This window comes from Elephantulus edwardii, unplaced genomic scaffold, assembly GCF_000299155.1.
Source record: "Elephantulus edwardii isolate Elephantulus edwardi_28Jun2011 unplaced genomic scaffold, EleEdw1.0 scaffold00047, whole genome shotgun sequence".
NCBI classification, from domain to species: domain Eukaryota; kingdom Metazoa; phylum Chordata; class Mammalia; order Macroscelidea; family Macroscelididae; genus Elephantulus; species Elephantulus edwardii.
In genome coordinates, this window is record NW_006399797.1 from 19,959,570 (window position 1) to 19,978,352 (window position 18,783).

At 38.3% G+C, this 18,783-nt stretch overlaps 1 protein-coding gene across 1 annotated transcript in view; it reads left to right on the forward strand.

Moving 5' to 3' along the window:
- The window catches only part of LOC102849864 (transmembrane protein 19-like), a 28,500-nt gene extending 17,871 nt beyond the window's left edge, over positions 1-10,629 (forward strand). Inside the window, exons 3-6 of the mRNA XM_006886091.1 lie at positions 4,645-4,782; positions 5,125-5,379; positions 8,818-9,027; positions 10,466-10,629. Coding sequence (XP_006886153.1) covers positions 4,645-4,782; positions 5,125-5,379; positions 8,818-9,027; positions 10,466-10,629 — 767 coding nt within the window. The remainder of the gene's footprint in view (positions 1-4,644; positions 4,783-5,124; positions 5,380-8,817; positions 9,028-10,465) is intronic.
- The last annotated feature ends 8,154 nt before the right edge of the window (positions 10,630-18,783 follow it).

Consider the following 18,783-nt stretch of genomic DNA (forward strand, 5'->3'; position numbering starts at 1 on the left):
GTGGAGGGGCAGCGAAGGAGAGGAACACCTTTGATGAGATGGATTGATTCTGTGACTGGAGTGGTGGGAATAAGTGCGTTTGAGATGGCTAGGTTGGCACAGGATAGAACAGCATTTAGAGCTCTTGTACATAGGGTCGCTATGAGTCGCAAGCGACTCGATGGCACATAATAACAACAACAACAACAACATACTTCAGCTTGTCCCAGGAGCTTCTTGTGCTTCCATTATTATACTTTGCTTTGTCCTCCTGGGCACACCTTTGAAATAGTCTGTTCAACACTTTGCCTTCAACCTGTTTTCCTTTAGATTTGGCTTCTCAATGCTCCAGTGCAATCTTTAGAATCTCTTCTGACATCCATTTCAATTTTTTCTTTCTCCTCTATTTTTAATGACCTTTTGCTTTCTTCATGGATATCATCCCACACCTCATCTGGTCTTCTATCATTAATGTTCAAACCTCAAACCTATTCTTAAGATGATCATGATATTCGATGGAATTGATTCAAGATCATATTTTGGTTCCTGTGGGCTTATTTTTCATTTTCTTTGGCCTCAGTTTAAACTTGCATATGAGTAATTGATGATCTGACCCAGAGTCTGCCCCCGGTCTTGTTTTGACTGCTGATTTTGGTTTTCTCCAGCAATTTCTTCCATAAATGTAGTCAGTCTGATTCCTCTGCAGCCCATCAGGTGAAATCTATGTGTAAAGTCATCTTTTGTGCCTTTTGGAAAAAGTATTTGCAATGAATAAATGATTGCAAAAACAGAAGTCAGTCATTCTATTTCCAGCTTCATTTCTATCACAAAGCCCATATTTTCCACTACTGTTTGTGCTTCACTGTTTTCTGCTTTTGCATTCCAGTCACCAGTTATCATTAACACATCCTGATTGCATGCTTGGTCAATTTTAGACTGCAAAGTTTGGTAAAAATTCTCAGTTTCTTTCTCTTTGGCTCTAGATGTAGGAGCATATATTTGAATAATAGTCGAGTTAATGGGTCTTCCTTGTATCCATATGGATATTATCCTATCACTCATAATAACATTGTATTTCAGGATAGAACTTGAAATTGACTTTTGGCTATGAATGCAACACCATTCTTCTATTTTTCATACCCTGCATAGTATACCATATGATTATCTGATTCAAAGCGGCCAAAGCTGATCCATTGCATCTAACTAGTGCCTAGTGTGTCAATATTCATGTGTTCCATTTAATTTTTAACAATTTCTAGTTTTCCACATTCAAGCTACATACATTCCATATTCAGTTTTTAAATGGTGTTTGTTATTGCTTTTCCTCATTTGAACTGACTTCCACTCTGGACTTTATCACTACACAATTATAACTATCCTCTTTGTTTAGTGTTCATAGGGTTTTCAAAGGCCTTTTATTTAGGAAGTATATGGCCCATCCTGCTTCCTAGGCTATCTTAATCAGGGAGCTCCACCAAAACCATAATTGGAAACCTTTTTGGAATTTGGCACACCAATAACACAGATTTCAGTATCACAGAAATCTCCATAATCTCAGTACAGTACAGTACAGTACAGGCAAATGTTGTACCACTTAGAACAATGTTCTAAGAATGTGCAGAGTTGGAATTGGAGAATAAAAAGGGAAGAAAGAACTCTGCATTTCTCAAGCTGAAAGAACTGAAAAACAGATTTAAGCCTCATGTCACAATATTAAAAAGAGACTTTGGGCAATATATTGAATATCCCAGAAAGCATCAAAAGAAAATAGGTAGAATACACACACTCAATGTACCAGAAAGAATTGATTGACACTGAAAAATTTTAGAAAGTATCCTATGAACAGGAGCCAATGTAATGAAGGGGAAAGTAGAAACTGCATTGAAAGCATTGGCAAAATATAAAGCTCCAGAAACTGATGGGATACCAATTGACTTGTTTGAATGAACAGATGCAGCCTTGGATGCACTCACCAGTCTATGCCAGGAAATTTGGAGGACAGCTGTCTGACCAATGGATTGGAAGATGTCGATATGTGTTCCCATTCTCAAGAAGGGTGATCCGACTGTATGTTTGTGGAAATTATCAAACACACGCAAGCTAAATATTGTTGAAGATCATTTAAAAATGGCTGGAACAGTACATAAATAAGGAGCTGTCAGAAGTTCAAGCAGGATTTAGAAGAGGCTGTCGCAACAAGGATATCATTGCTGATGTCAGATGGATACTGGCTGAAAGTAAGGGCTACCAAATGAATGTCTACCTGTGTTTTTTTTACTATGCAAAGGTATTTGACTGTATGGATCATGACAAGTTGTGGCTGACATTGAGAAGAATGGAAATCCCAGAGCACTTGATTGTGCTCATGCGGAACCTATACCTGAATCAGGAAACTGTTGTGCGAATGGAGCAGTGGGGCACTGTATGGTTTGGAATTGGGAAGGGAGTGTGTCATGGTTGTATACTTTCTCCACTCCTGTTCAGTCTTTATGCTGAGCAAATTATCTGAGAAGCTGGACTCTATGAGGAGAAGTGTGGCATCAGGATTGGAGGGAGACTCATCAATAACCTGCATTAAACAGATGACACAACGTTACTTGTTGAAAGTGAGGAGGACTTGAAGCACTTGTTGCAGAAGATCAAGGAATGCAGCCTTCAGTATGGATTACATCTCGGTATCAAGAAAATAAAGATTCTTACCATTGGACCAACAGGCAGGGTCATGATGGGTGGAGAGGAGATTGAAACTGTCAATAGCTTCATCTTACTTGGATCCACTATTAACACCCTTGGTACAAGCAGTTAGGAAATAAGGAGATGCATTGCAATGGGAAAATCTGCAGTTAGAGACCTTTCCAAATTGTTGAGGACTAGTGATGTCAGTTTGAGGACTAAGGTGCGTCTGATTCAGGCCATGGTCTTTCTGATTACTAGCTATGCATCTGAGACCTGGACAATGAGTAAGAATGACAGAAAAATAATTGATGCCTTTGAGCTTTGGTCTTGGAGATAGCATTGAACATCCCATGGACAGCCAAGAGGATGAACAGATATGTCTTAGAAATGGTGCAGCCAGAGTGCTTTTTGGAGGCAAGAATTATGAAACTTTAAAAAGAAAGAATTATGAAACTTCTCACACATTTTGGACATGTTGCTAGGAGATGACTATTCCTTGGAGAAGGTTATGATGTTGCAAAGGGTGGAAGGTCAATGAAGGAGAAGATCCTCAACCAGGTAGATTGATATGGTGACTGCTGCAATGGGCTCTTTTGTGTCAGAAAGCGTGAGGATTGCATGGAATAGAACAGGGTTCAAAACTATTGTTCATAGGGTCACTAAGCATCATGCTCAACTTGACAGCACCTAACTAACTTGTGCTTCAGTAATCTACAGGAGCATTCGTCTCTTTTTAGTGTTAAGTTTGCTTCTGCTCAAGAAGATTAATCTTCTTGTCATCTTGTGCACAGGGGAAAGGTGAGCAGTCTATTCCTGTTAAGATTTACAATCTCAGATACCCAGTGGGACAAGTCTACTCCATCCTATAAGGTCACCAAAAGTTGAAATGAACTCAGTGGCAGTGAGTTTTATTCTGGATGTTTTTTGTTGATTTTTGATTGTTTGGTTTTGTCCTCTTCTGAACAATTAAGTGCCCATTATTTGCAAGATAAAGGGTAATAAAACCAAGATAAGACAATTAAATCATTTGTCTCTGGCATATGTTGGTCTCTTGCAAAGTGTCATAGATGTTGATATTATGAAGTTCATAATCATTTTAAATTGGAATAAAGTTTCATACTCAGACTGGAATGTTATAACCCTTGTTGTTAAATGTGGGTTCTGCCACTTCTTAGTTGTGTGACCATGGGCAAGTTGCTTTCTGGCCTGATAATGGAGGTAATAATACTTGATATATAAGTAACTAGTAGTAGTTTCCTGCTTCTGCTTGTAGCTTGTGAAGCATTGTGCAGGTTATATGATCCAAGGAAGCTTTTCCTGTATATTGAATTTGTTCTTTTAAAGATGTTACCATAGACAATTTATCATCAAGTCTTTGGACTGGAGAGTTTGTATTTCATTTTGTGGCATTTAATTCCCCAAAGGACATAATAATGGGAAAGTGTAGCAAGTTGAGGTGATGCCAGGAAAGACCTGCCCTTTGTCACAAAGGTGGCCTTATTCCTCTTAATTCAGATTTGGTGTGCAGTCCTTCTGAGAAACTCACACTGTTAAGTATTTAACAGCTGATCAAAGCCAACAAAACTAAATAATGGTGCTTATTGTTATAAAGGACTGGTAATGTATGAGCCGGAATGCCACATTGTTAATCTGATAAAATATAGAACTACTAGACTGACTGGAATAAAAATATCACTGTTCAGGCATGTCCTATTCTTGTAGCCATGCTACTTGAGAAGTCAGATTATAATTAGAAGGTTGTTTTGGTGAGAACGAAGTCTGAGCAACAGCAGTGCAAACCATGGGTCATAGGATCTTGGATAGTGCTGAGCAAGTCTGTTAAACCCCGATTTTTTCACTTCACTCTTATTGTAAGATAACAGTCCTCCTTGGATCCCCAAAATTTTGAAAATAACTTTTAAAACATCCGTTCTTTTTTCACAGCATTCTTATATGATCTAAAATTCTGCCTGTATGTATCTGTTTCAGGGCTTGTGGTTGGATTCATCCTGACCATTGCAAATTTCAGTTTTTTTACCTCTTTGCTGATGTTTTTCCTTTCTTCTTCGAAACTCACTAAATGGAAGGGAGAAATAAAGAAACGTCTTGATTCAGAATATAAAGAAGGTAAAATGAATTAAGTTTGACATTACTTAAAATAGAAGCTTTTTTGTCCTAATTTAAAAGTGTTTAGACTGTTGATAAATTTTATGAGAATTACGTTAAGTTAGACATTAGTGTATTTTAGTACCACATTACACAACAGGTAATAGAATTTTAGAAACATTAAGACCTATCATTAGTTACTTTTTATTTATTAATTATAGTACATATATACAAAGATGCCATACTACTTTTAAACTGAGTAACTTTTCCTTAAATTTTAAAATGTAAGTTCCTCTAATTGTATGATTTTTCTCCTGAGAAGAAAACATTTCTTGTATTTTATCTCTGCTTTGTTGTTTGTAGGTGGGCAGAGGAACTGGGTTCAGGTTTTCTGTAATGGAGCTGTGCCCACAGAGCTGGCTCTGCTGTACATGATAGAAAGTGGCCCCGGGGAAATCCCCATTGACTTTTCCAAGCAGCACACAGCCTCTTGGATGTGTCTGTCTCTGTTGGCTGCACTGGCCTGTTCTGCTGGAGATACATGGGCTTCAGAAGTTGGCACTGTTCTGAGTAAAAGCCCACCAAGGCTGATTACAACCTGGGAAAAAGTTCCAGTTGGTGAGTCCTGATTTGAGTTCCCTTGATAAAACCTAGAAACTTTGATTTCTTGTATATCTTATCTGAGAGCCTTCTAAAAATTTTTGTTAGTCTCCTTAAATGGAAAATATTAAAGGCTATTAAAGAGAGCTCTTTAAATTAATATTGACTCAAAGAGAAATGAAAAAAAAAAACACCAAACAAACAGAAAACCAGAGCCATTATTTTACTATTAGACAAAGTAGATTTTTTAGTCGGGATCAGAAAATATATAGCTGAATTTTGTATAGTGCTAAACAAGTCAACAAATAAAAGAAGATTTAAGAATTATAAATATATTTGCACTATATATATGACCCAAATGTCATGTGTTTAACCAAATTCCAGTGTGTAAAGTATATATAAAATTGTGACAGCTTAACAACCAAGGATAAATAACCCAGTGATTTTGTGAAATGTCTACACAAAGGATTGAGGAAGACATTGAAATGCATACCAGACACATGAAAAAATGGTTAGCATTATTAGCCATCAGAGTGATGCAAATCAAAACCATAGCAAGATACCATTACATTCCTGTTAGGTTGACTAAGATAAAAAACAAAATAAACAATAACAGAAAAGAACATATTCTGTGAGAACATAGTGAAGAGGAACTTTATCTGTTGCTGGTGGGAATGTAAAATGATAGAGCTATTATGGAAAACATGGTCGTTTTCTCAGAAAGACTAAAAATGGTATATTCCCCCGAAATTTTAAAGTGCAGACTTTAAAAGAGCCAGAAGGTGGAAATAACCAAATTATTCATCAGCAGATAAATGGATAACCAAAATGTAGCACACATATACAATGAATACTCCTCAGCCAGTTGGAAAGTTGAAGTATTGATGTATGTTACAATATGAGTGGAATTTGAAGTATCCATTATATTGAGCAAAGTAAGTCAATCACAGAAGGACAAATAATGAATGAATCACTTACATAAAAAAAAGGCAAATGTATAGACTGAATTTTATTCATAGTTACCTGGAGCAGGAAGAAGGGGACAGGAGAAGATTAATGGTGATGGTAAAATCACATGGGTTGAAAGTAAGGATTGCACCCATGATTACTAGAATTGCTGTCAACACAATATTCTGGCAGAAGTATGATTACAGCAGTGACTAAAAGAGAGAGACAGAGAGCACCTGATTGCAACTAAACACTGCACCCATTTGTTTCCTTGATATAGATTAATAATTTCATGAGACATCCCAGTTAGTTTAAGTTCGAGAGGTGATGTTTTCAGTGCCAGAGGTTTAAAAGGATAAGGTCACGGTCAGTGGTCTTGAAAATGGAATGCCTTCGTTATTTCCTGCAACAACATCCTTATTACACTAGCATTTGGAGGTCCTTCTTGGACTCTTTGATCCAGATCAGCATTTGGTGATGCTATTTTTAATATTTTTGCATCCCTCATTTGCTGATTCTGGTGGTCTACTTCACAGGGAGTGGTGCTGATAACCTGAAGACCACGTCTCTGGAGGTTTAAGTCCACTAGCAGCTCCGCAAAGAAAAATGGGTCATCTCCTCTCATGCAGTTTAAATTCTTTTTAAAAAAAAATAAAATTTTCTTTTGATTGTGATTTTAACGGACATTTACAGAGAATTTAGATTTTTATTCATTTTGAGTTGCAGATTTTATCCCCACACTGCCCCTTCCTGCTCCCCTAGTTCACTTTTTTAAAAAAAATATTCATTCCTTGTTGCACAACTACCTACCTACTTCCCCAAATCCTCTTTGCAATGATACAGCTCTTATTCTGGGCTGTTGTACATATAATGCCTAATCACATACTCATTTTAAACAATTCTTTCTTTCATCTGTTCCAATGCAATGGTTATTATCTATCTATTCTTATCCTATTCTCCTCCCAACCCTCCTTGTCAGACTTGCTTTATAACAATGATGCTATGCAGTATTGGCGCTGCTGGTGGGAGTGTAAAATGGTGCAACCACTGTGGAAGACAATTGGCGCTTTCTCAAAAAGTCGGAAATAGAAATAACTTTTAATCCTTTCTGGCGGTGACCTCTGTTTGCCAACATGCCTCTCACAAAGGATCTTCATCTCTCTCCAGAAGAGGAGAAGAGGAAACATAAGAAGAAATACCTGGTGCAGAGCCTACAGGAGGAAAAGCCAGGCTTACAGAAGGATGCTCCTTCAGATGGAAGCAGCATTAAGATAAAACCATCAAGATGAGTGGAAATCATCTCAATAAACAGAATTTTGGATATTAAAAAAAGAAATACCATTTGACTCAGCAATTCCTCTACTGGGAATATACCCTAAAGAAACCATAACCACCATCCAAGCAGACATATGTACACCCATGTTTATTGCTGCACTATTTACAATAGCAAAGAAATGGAAGCAACTAAGTGCCCATCTACAAATGGACAGATAGAAAACCTGTGGTATAATTACACAATAGAATACTACGCAGCACTGAAAAACAATGAACTTGAAAAAAACATTATACAATGTAGAGAACCCTGGAGCATATCATGCTGAGTGAAATATCTCAGTCACAAGAAGCAGTTTAAATTCTTGGAAACTCAATGGTGAGTCAGCTATGAGTCGATTGTGACTGCATGGCAGTAGACCTATATTCACTTCATATTGAGTTTGACTAATTTCTACCACTTCAGCAGCAGTGGGAAAATGAACTTTGGACCTCCTTGCCACATGTGTGACAACTACTACTGGTTATGTGCTGCACATTAAATCCTTTCACTTGCTTAGGTGGGCATATGCAAGATTTGGAGAACTGCTTCTGCCCCCCTGGACCACTGGAAGGACTTTGGCACAGACTGCTTCCTGTAAGCAACTGAAACCCTTGGGTGGCTTCTCTCAGAGGGCTTGGCATTATGCTCTTAGAAGAACTATGTATATAAATTAAACTGAAATCAGCAATTCAAAAGGCTAGGTAGGAACTTTAGGGGCAGTGAATATATGTTAATAGAGGAGGAACAGATCAGAAAGGAAGGTGAGGATGGGTACATAATTTGAGCAGTGTAATCATTGTCATTGAACTGTGCATGTAGCAACTGTCAAGTTGGTGGTGTGTGCTTTGAGGTGCATGTTCTCAGCAACAGAAATATGAAGTCTAAAGAAGAATCTAGTCTCAATTTGCTAAACCAAAGAAACCCAAACCTATTGCCATCAAGTCTGTTCTAACTTATGATTGATCTTCCATTGGGTTTATGAGGCTGTAAATATTTATGAGAGAGGACTGCCCATCTTTCTCCCTTTGAGCACCTGGTGGATTCAAACTGTCAACCTTTCTATTAGCAGCTTGATAATGTTACTCATGATATTACCAGAGCATTTTGAATGAACAGGTACCAAAAATTCTTGGTTTCATTGGCTTTATGTTTTGCAGTTTGTTAACCAGATTTTGTGCATGTTTCTTTTTCAGGGACAAACGGAGGAGTCACATTAGTGGGCCTTCTATCCAGTCTCCTTGGCGGTACCTTTGTGGGCATCGCCTACTTTCTCACACAGTTGGCTTTTGTAAATGATTTAGACATTTCTGCTCCCCAGTGGCCAATTATTGCTTTTGGTGGTCTGGCTGGACTATTAGGATCAATTTTGGACTCATATTTAGGAGCTACAATGCAGTTTACTGGTAAGGAAACTCGTTATTGTCTTAATATGGAAAATACATTTGGGGAAAAAAAGAATATATATACGACCTTGGCAACAAAATCAAAGAGAATGTACTTGACCAAAAAGGGTAGGGGGAAAAAACCTAATACTGCTAAGGAATAAATTGGAAGCTGTATAAAATAGGGACAAGTAAAAAATAGCAGAGGAAATAAATAGCTTATGGAACGTCATCTAATCTTGGGTAAGCAGGCCATTTTAGGATCAGATAACTTTACTGCACCTTCTTCTGTATGTTTTTTTAAGTTTGTTCAAGAGATAATTATTGCTTTAACCTAACCTACTTTTCCACTGGCACCACCCGTGTTAGGTGGGAGTCAGTTTTCTGAAAACTTTTTTGCATGTTTTGCTTCTGGAGATTTCTCATCAGTAATTATACTGACATATTATTATATGTCAGTTATTCCATGCTGTCATCAGCTATAATTTCTCCTTTGATTAACATAGAGACACGGGGAGTCTGGAAAAAAGTTCCGAGTAGTCTTCTGAGTACTCTTTTTTTAAAATCTTTATTATTATTATAAATTTTGCTTTTTGTTTGTTTGGTTTTCTTTCTTTTTTTTTCTTTTTTCCCCAGTACTCTTCATGCTCAAAGGTAATTTGCTTATGCTCTTCCTCCCCTGCCTACGAGTTAAGTTTTCTTTTCCTCTGGCTTTTGTTAGCCTTAACTAGCTGCCAAGGAGGAAGCTCTCTTTTTTTTATTATTATTATTTGTGTCTGTGTGTTTGTGTGTGTGTACCGTCAAATCAGATTTGACTGGTATAGGAGGAGATTGTTCCTCTTTCTCCAGCAAAGCATCTGGTGGATTTGAACTGCTCACCTCTCAGATTGCAGTGCAGCTTCTTGCCACAGACCACCAGAGCTCGCTGAAGTACTCTTATTTTAATTCACACTAAATGATTAGTATCTCTGTAAGTAGAGAAGGTACCGATCATACTGTGTAAGTTGAAAAAATGTGGGCAGCTTATATCAGTAAATCTTTGCCTTCTTTGTGACAATTTCATGCGGGGTCCTGTGTGTCCACTGCTGAGACCTCTAATGGGACCCCTCTTCTCAGGAGCCGCACAAGTCTTAGAATCTCTAGGCAGTGACTTAACCTGCTGGTTTCACAAAACCTCTGCTCTCTGTGTTCTCTCTCTACTTTGGAAGGCATTTCAGGACATTGAGAGAACAGTTACAGCGTGTGCTAAAACCCATTTATTCTTAGAGGTCCTTTTTAATCGAAGGTTCTGTATTTCTTACAACATAAATGATCTACTAAAAGTATTTAACAAGTGACCAAGACTCCAATAGATTGTTTTCTTTGGAGGAGAAAAGTTAGTTTATATTTAATTTATTTACTTGTTTGTTCAGTCAAGCCATTTAGATTTTTCACCATATTTGTTTCCTTGTGATTTTAGGTTTGGATGAAAGTACAGGCCTGGTGGTCAACAGTCCAACCAATGAAACGAAGCACATCTCTGGGAAACCCATTCTTGATAACAATGCAGTGAACCTGTTTTCTTCTGTCCTTATTGCTCTTTTGCTTCCAACAGCTGCTTGTGGTTTGTGGCCCAGTGAGTGACTCTTGGCAGAGTTCCCATAAGTTCAAACTGTGATGAGTTCAACCAAATTTGCAACTCCACGTTCTGTCCAAAGAACAGTAAATTTCATGGTAAAAAGTAGAATGCAAACATCTACCTTAACCTATAGCAATGGGATTCTACAATTTTCTCTCTCATCCACTCCCTGTAAAAGCTAATATCTTTTTAGTGAAAGGGAAGAATGTAAGGAACATATGCCAGTTTTTCAACTGCTAGATGGAGCTTTTTACCGATAAAGCTACACTGTGTTCCTAAAACTGCAAGTTCTTATGCGCTTGGAGTAGAGTTAGAGTTGGATCCCATTGAATCCCTTTGGATTCAGAGCCAGCCCTTGTGACACACTAGAACTGCCAGGTAGGCATTTCTTAGTTGTAATCTTCACAGAAGCAGATCATCAAATCTTCTTCCCAAAGACTCTAAGTTGGTTCCAGTTCTCAACCTTTAGCATCTGAATGCTAAACCAGTTACCAGGACTTTTTCCTTCCTGGTAGGAAAAAAAAATAATAATTTGTTTAAACTAGTGTAGTGACTTAAAGTGCTGAAATTGCAGAAGGTTCTCAGAGTGGCAGAGAAATACCTCTGTGCCATTTATGGCCAAATATGGTTACCTTTTTTAAGCACTGTGCAGATGTGTGTGGAATCCAGAAGAAGTATATAATATCTTGGACTTTTTGTACTATTTTCCTATTCACACTTGTGAAAAGTGATGAGTTTGGTTCCTAGTAAATGTCTTTTTTCAGATGAGCATTAGATTATGTGGGGGGAAATATTTTTAAGTAAACCAAAAGATTTACTTTTGTATTTAAAAAAAAAAGTGCACCTTAACTATTTTGTTGTTGCTCTCTAAAAAGTATCTTGAATTAATATCCTAGAATGTCTTTTTAAACATTCTTTGAAATATGGACGGGAGTCTGGTTTAGGATTGACCTCCTAAACAATTAAAGAGTCACTGGAAAGCTATTGTTTCTTTGCTATTCTATAACTCACCGGAAAATGCTGTCATTCCCTCTTAAGTACCTTTTGTGTTGAACTATCCTTTACAATATAACCTCAACTAACGTGAATTTTACTTTTTGCTTTTGTACTTCATTTTTAATTACTGTGTGATATAAGAGTTTTAATTGGTACAAATTATTTTACTGAAAATATTTTCAAATGTTTCCTCAGATGATTCCATACCTTTGTCTCCCTACCTTTTACACCATCAGAGCAGATTTTTTTTTAGATGGTGGTTGTTATGTGCCATCGTGTCACATGCAACTCAGAGCAACGCTATGTACAGAGGTTCTGAAACATGCCCTATCCTGAGCCAGTCTCAGTGACTCCGGCACACCTAATCCCATTACCCCAGTTATCATGTCAGTCCATCTCATTCGGGGTCACCCTATCCTGTGCTGTCCCTCTACCCTTCCAAGTATGATGTCCTTCTCCAAGGACTGGTTCCTCCTGGCCACGTGCCCAAAATATGTGAGACAGAGCTTCAGAACCCTTGCTTCCAAGAAGAAAGTTGGTTTCACCCTCTCCAAGACCTTTTTATTCTCCTGAATATCCATGGAATGTTTAGTACTCTTCTCCAGCACTACAACTCAAAGGCATCAGTTCTTCTTCTTCTTTTAATCTTAGTCATTGTCCCACTTTCTGATGCATAGCATGTAGTTGTGAAGACCATGGCCTGGCTCAGGCACACCTTAGTCTCCAGACTGACATCATTGTTCCGTAGTATTTTGTAGATGTCCCTGACAGCAGACTTCCCAAGTCTTTTGATTTCCTGACTGCTAGTGCCAAGAATATTGGAGCCAAGCAAATTGAAATTGTTAACCTCAATCTTTTCTCCATGTATCACAGTGCTGCCAGTTGGCCCAGTGGTGAGAATCTTTGTCTTCTTGATGCTGAACTTCAATCCATATTGAAGATTACAGTATTTGACCTTCTGTAGCAAGCACTTCAAGTCCTCCTCAGTTTCAGCAAGCAAGGTTGTATCATTTGCATAACATAGCTTGTTGATGAGTCTTCCTCCAATCCTGATACCACATTACCACATTCTCCTCCTAAAGCCTAGCCTCTTGAATGATCTATTCTGCATATAGATTGAAAAAGTATGGAGACAGGATGCATCTCTGATGCACTCCTTTCCAATGTTGAACCATATAGTATTTGCTTGCTCTGTTCTTATGACTGCTTCCTGGTCCAAGTATAAGTTTCACATGAGCACAATCAAGTGTTCTGGGATTCTCATTCTGTCTTTGGATAGTCAATGAAATACAGATAAACATTCCTCTAGTACTCTTTGCTTTCTCCCAAGATCCAGCTCACATGGCGATAATGTCTAGTGCTACGACCTCTTCTAAACCTAGCTTGTATATCTGGTAGTTCTCTGTCAATATACTATTCCAGTCATTTTTGGATAATCTTCACCAGGATTTTGTTTGCGTATGATACTAGTGATGTTGTTCAATAATTTCCACACTCTGTCAGGTCACCTTTTTTTTGGAATGGGAATAAATATTGATCTCTTCAGGTCAGTTGATCAGGGAGTTAACCTTCAGATTTCTTGGCACAACCTGGTCAGCATGTTCAAGGCAGCTTCTATTTCTTGAAATATATTAATTATATTCTATCAATTCCTGGGGCTTTATTTTTTGCCAAGTCCTTCACAGCAGCCTGCACTTCCTCCTTCATCACCATTGCCTCTTGGTCATATGTTGTTTCTTGAAATTCTTCTGTGTCAGCCAATTCTTTTTGGTATAGTGACTGTGTATACTCCTTCCATCTTTTACTGTTTCTTGGATCATTCAATATTCTGCCTACTGCATCCTTAAGTATTGCAAATCAATGCTTGAATTTGTTCCTTCAGTTTAAATGCTGATTGAGTTAAGCCCTTTTGATTTTCCAACTCCAGCTCTTAGCACATTTCATTGTAATACTTTATCTTCTCGAGCTGCCCTTTGAAATAATTCAAAGCTATTCATTTCCTTTCCTTCTTCATTTCTTCCACCTGCTTTGGCTTCTCGGTGCTCTGGTACAATATTTAGAGTCTCTTCTAACATCTATTTTGGTCTTTTCTTCTTCCTTTGTCTCCGTTTAGCAGGTACTTTCAAGAACTCCTTCTTATAGAAAAAGCCCCATGTAACAACCACAGAATAAAAAGATGTCCTGCCTACATTAAGGAATGTTATTTCTTGTTACGCCGCACAGTAGAGAAGAAGAAGGCATGTGTGACAAAAGAAAGCTCCGAGGCGAGACCTCAGCTCCAAAGAGCGGCACGTTAAAGACCACCGCATGTATCTACAAGAGTTAATAGAGCAGGATATTCTATTCTTAGCCATTTGCGCGTCTCGGATTATCTGTGCCCCAGTCATTACTACTACCTGTGAAGGAGGCTTGCTACAGAAATGCCAACCCTAGTTCAGTTAGACATAGGCCTAGTCGAAATCTCACACAGGAGGTGAGGCAGTATGAATTTTGCCACACATTTGAATTAGGAACATCTGCCCCTTATTCACAACATAGATGCGCTGCCCCAACCACACCTGAACTCATCTAGTGGTCCTGATGCCATTACCCTAATAAGAAACAGTACAAGCATTCTAAAAATATCCCTAAATCCAAGGTAAATAATTCATACTTTTAAAAGGAGAACACAATTACACAGTTTAATTGTTTAGTCTCTTTATGGACTGTCTGTTAACTAGAACACCACGTGGTCTGAACCATTTTTAAAATGTAAATGTTCAATGTCTGTATGATAATTTACTCTCACCAGCCTTTCTCTTTAAGAGTTACTGGAAGGTGGTAATCAGGTACTTATATCTGAAGAGGAGAAAAACAATTCCCTAAATCTCTGGGGACTCTGATGATTCCAGTATTTCTCAATCATATGATGCAATACTAACGGTTTGGAAACTATAAAACAATGAAGTTTGTAGAAGGAATGGAGATGAGGTCATGTAGGTGGAACAAAACTCCTAAAAATATTTTCTCTGCTAAGACCAAACATGTTCATTCTCTTCTATTTATGTTAATGCCTCCTTGAAAGTTTATGTTATAAATGCAGTGGCTTTTTATGTTTGTAATTTGTTCTTAGTGCTCACGTTCTCAAATAATAACATCTTCACTTTTTAAAAAAAAATTAGAACACTACAGATAAAGCTGAAATCTCTTTATCCCCACTACTTTGGGCATGCTATGAAAGGGAGCCAGTCCCTAGAAAAAGACATCATTCTTAGGAGAGGGTAATCAAAAAAAGACAGTCAGCAGGATGGATTGACATAGTAGTTTCAGTGAGCTTACACACAGGAACAATTGCAGGACCAGCCAGTGTTTTGGTCTGTTGTACAGAGGGGTCATAACTAACTCAACGACACCTAACACCACCACTACCCTTTCAACAACTCCAGCTCTCCTCATACCTCCCTAAAATAACTCTACTATAAATTTGTGATATTTGAATGTGTCTAAGATACTTTTCCCAATCAATGAAATTTCATTAGCACTAGTACTACATTTTTGCTGCTTCCGGTCAGGTGCTTATACCTAGAAATTGGAAAGAAGTATTAGAGGGTAAAATATTACTGTGTTACCTGGTAAGATTGTAGATAATTTTTGTTAAAATATTTTTCAGCTTAATGATGTGAATTATCTCAATAAAGTTGTGATTAAAATATATATGCACAAATTTTACTTTCTTCAAAGACTACATCTAAGTGTTGCTCTTTTACTAATTATAAAAAAAATTCAAAATAAAGTAATGTCTGTAAATCACACCCTCTTCACCATCTACCACCTCTGTCGTTTTAAGTGGTCTTCCTTTTCTTACAAACTTCCTTATGAGCAATGCACTGTTGTTAGTTATCATGGAATCCTCACTCAGAGACCTTCTGAGGTGCTTTTATGAACTGTTCTGGTCACTTTGCCTTATACCATTAGATGCATTTCTAGTTAAAGTGACTGGTTCTGTCTTTTTTTTGTGTGTGTATAACTGGACAAGATTTATTTCCTTATATTTTTATGCACGTTTTTTAAATTTATTTTAATGTACATTTACAGAGATTTTGGACTTCCATTTATTCACTGTTGCACTTTTCTCCGTGTCCAGCCCTCCACCCCCCAGTTCACTCCTCTCTTTGAAAAGTAAAGGAAAAATTCTTTCATTGGTATACAATCCCCCAGCACCCCCCACAACACCACTCCGAGTACATTCCACTATGCAACCTTAATTCTGGGCTCTTGTGATTACCATAATACCCTATCACATATAGCTTTTAAATTGTTCTCTCCCTCATCTGTTTCAATGCAGTATACATAATTTATCCAGTTTTTTATCAGTCTTACCCCAACCCTATGTCAGTCCCATTCTACAACAGTGGCATCATGCAGTATTTGTCCTTTTGTGACTGAGATGCTTCACTCAGCATAATGTCCTCCAGGGCCACACATTGTCAATAATATTGCATGAGTTCCTTGTTTTTCAATGCAGTGCAGTATTCCATTGTGTGAATATACTAAAGTTTCTCTATCCACTTGTTTGTTGATGGGCACTTAGGTTGTTTCCAACTCCTTGCTATTGTAAACAAAGCCACAATAAACATGGGTGTACATATATCTGCTTGGATGTCGGTTATGGTCTCTTTAGGGTATATTCCCAGTAGTGGAATTGCTGGGTCAAATGGTATCTCTATTTGCAACTTTTAGAGAAAGCGCCATACTGCTTTCCACAGGGGTTGCACCATTTTACACTCCCACCAACAGTGAATCAGGGTTCCAGTTTCTCCACAACCTCGCCAGCATTTGTTGCTTGCTGTTCTGTTAAATTTTGCTATTATGCCTGAGATGAGATGATATCTCATAGTTGTTTTGTGGTTCTGTCTTTTAATACAAAACTGAAATACCCAGATTTGGTATGTCAATTCTGACTCATACAACCGCACAGGCAATTGAGTAGAATTGCTCCATAGAGTTTTCTGACTAAACTTTACAGAAACAAATCACTAGCGCTGCCTCCGCCCCTTGTAGTACTGAGTTTTCTCAGGATCAATATCTTTATCTTTTCAGTTAAGAGTACCAGCCATTTGTACTACCCAGGGACAGGAATCTATTAATATAAATCATCTTCAGATTTGGTGACTCAAAGCAAAATATTTTGTGGCTCACAATTTTAATAGTTGCCAGTTTGGGAAGATCTCAGCCAGGCAACTCTGTTTCATGGAACACCTAGGCCTGTGCTTTTAGTTGACAAGTCAGCTGAGGACCACTGGACCCAGGTGGCCCTCCTCTGTCATCTAGCAGGTAATGTTGACTGAACTCTCCATGTAACCTGTATGCCCTTCTCTGTGCTTATAGTTTACCTCGAAGTTGGTCATTAAACCAATAATCATGTGAGTGAATAAACACAAATTTTAGGAAATGTGCCAAAAACAAAGTGGTGAGTGATTATAGTAAGGGGAAGGCCAAGAAATATTTTTCTGCTGAAGTGACAAATGTGCAGTGGACAGTAGACACAGTGAAACTGAACATTTAGGAAACAAACTAGAAATAGAAAGAACCTGACACAGGAAAGAGCACACCAGAGCAACATAAAAGCAGCCAAGTTGTTGAGGGAACAGTGGGGAAGGATGCAATGGGACTGGGGTTTCAAGCAAGGAGAAACTGCACCCCTGAATATCCTTGTTGCCTCAGATTTTTGGGTTTTCAGGTAATGGAAAATCACTAAAAAAGCTTTACCAAATATCCTTAAATATGAGACTGAACCCTATTCTAGTCTTCTCTGTAAGATCTACATTCTGCGGAAGCCAGCAAACTCATCAGAGGTCCATCTACAATGATTAATGCAGGAGTAGGTCAACAGTGAGGAGATCCTGGTGATGTGATAGTTAAGCATTTGTTTGTTAAATGAAAATTTTACTCATTCAGACCCCCAGAAGTTCCAGTGGACAAAGATGTGCTTTCAGAGAGATTACTGCTTTGAAACACCGACAAGCAGTTCCACTCTAGGCTGGAGGGCCATGTTGTTAAATGCCATTGAGTAAAGTATGACTCATAGCAACCCTATGAACAATCTGAACCCTCTGCTATCCTGCACTGTCCTTATCAACCCTGAAACACTTGAACCGACTGTTGCAGACACTGTATAAAATCTGTCTCTAAGGGTCTACCTCCACTTCACTGACCCTCCACTTTTCCTAGCTTAAGTATGTGACATGAAACTTCATCAACCTCTCTAAGGAGCACTCTGGCTGTATTTTCTCCAAGATAATATCTATTTGTTCTTTTGGTGGTCTATGAGCTATTCAGCACTCTTCTCAAGCACCACAATTCAAAGGCATCAATTTTTCTTCAGTCACTCTTAATCATTGTCCAGCTCTGAGATGTATAGCAAGTGACTGGAAAGTTCATGGCTTGTATTAGGTGCACCTTAGTCTTTAAACTGACATTGTTGCTCTTCAGGAGTTTGGAGAGTCCCTAACAGCAGACTTTTCCAATGCTATATGTCTCCAAATCTCCTGACTGTTGATATCAAAGGTGTTGATTATAGATCCAGATCATCTGACACCCAATGCCAGTGGGTTTTGGCAATGAGTAGGCCAACAAATGCTTAATATTCTTTGGCACAGGGAGGAAAGCAGTGACGATTATCAATCAGTCTAACGTGCACAGTAAAATCACCTTTTTATGTATGTTGTTGTGTGCCGTCGAGTCGTTTGCAACTCATAGCGACCCTATGTATAACAGTCCTAAACCCTGCTCTATCCTGTGACAATTGCACTGCCTCTGACACACCCATCCCAATTACCCCAGTCACTGAATCAATCCATCTCATAGAGGGTCTTCCCTTCCTGCACTGTCCCTCCACCTTACCAAGCATGATGTCCCTCTCCAAGGACCTGTCTCTCCTTACAACATGTCCAAAGTATGAAGTCCAAAGTCAGACGAAGCCCCAGAATTCTTGCCTCCAAAGAGTAGCCTGATTTAACCCTCTCCAGGATGAATCTGTTTGTTTTCTTGGCAGTCCATGGTACATTCAATACTCTTCTCCAGTACTACAGCTCAAAGGCATCAATTCTCCTTCTATCCTCCCTAGTCATTGTCCAACTCTCTGATGCATAACAAGTGAATGTAAAGACCATGGCTTGTATCAG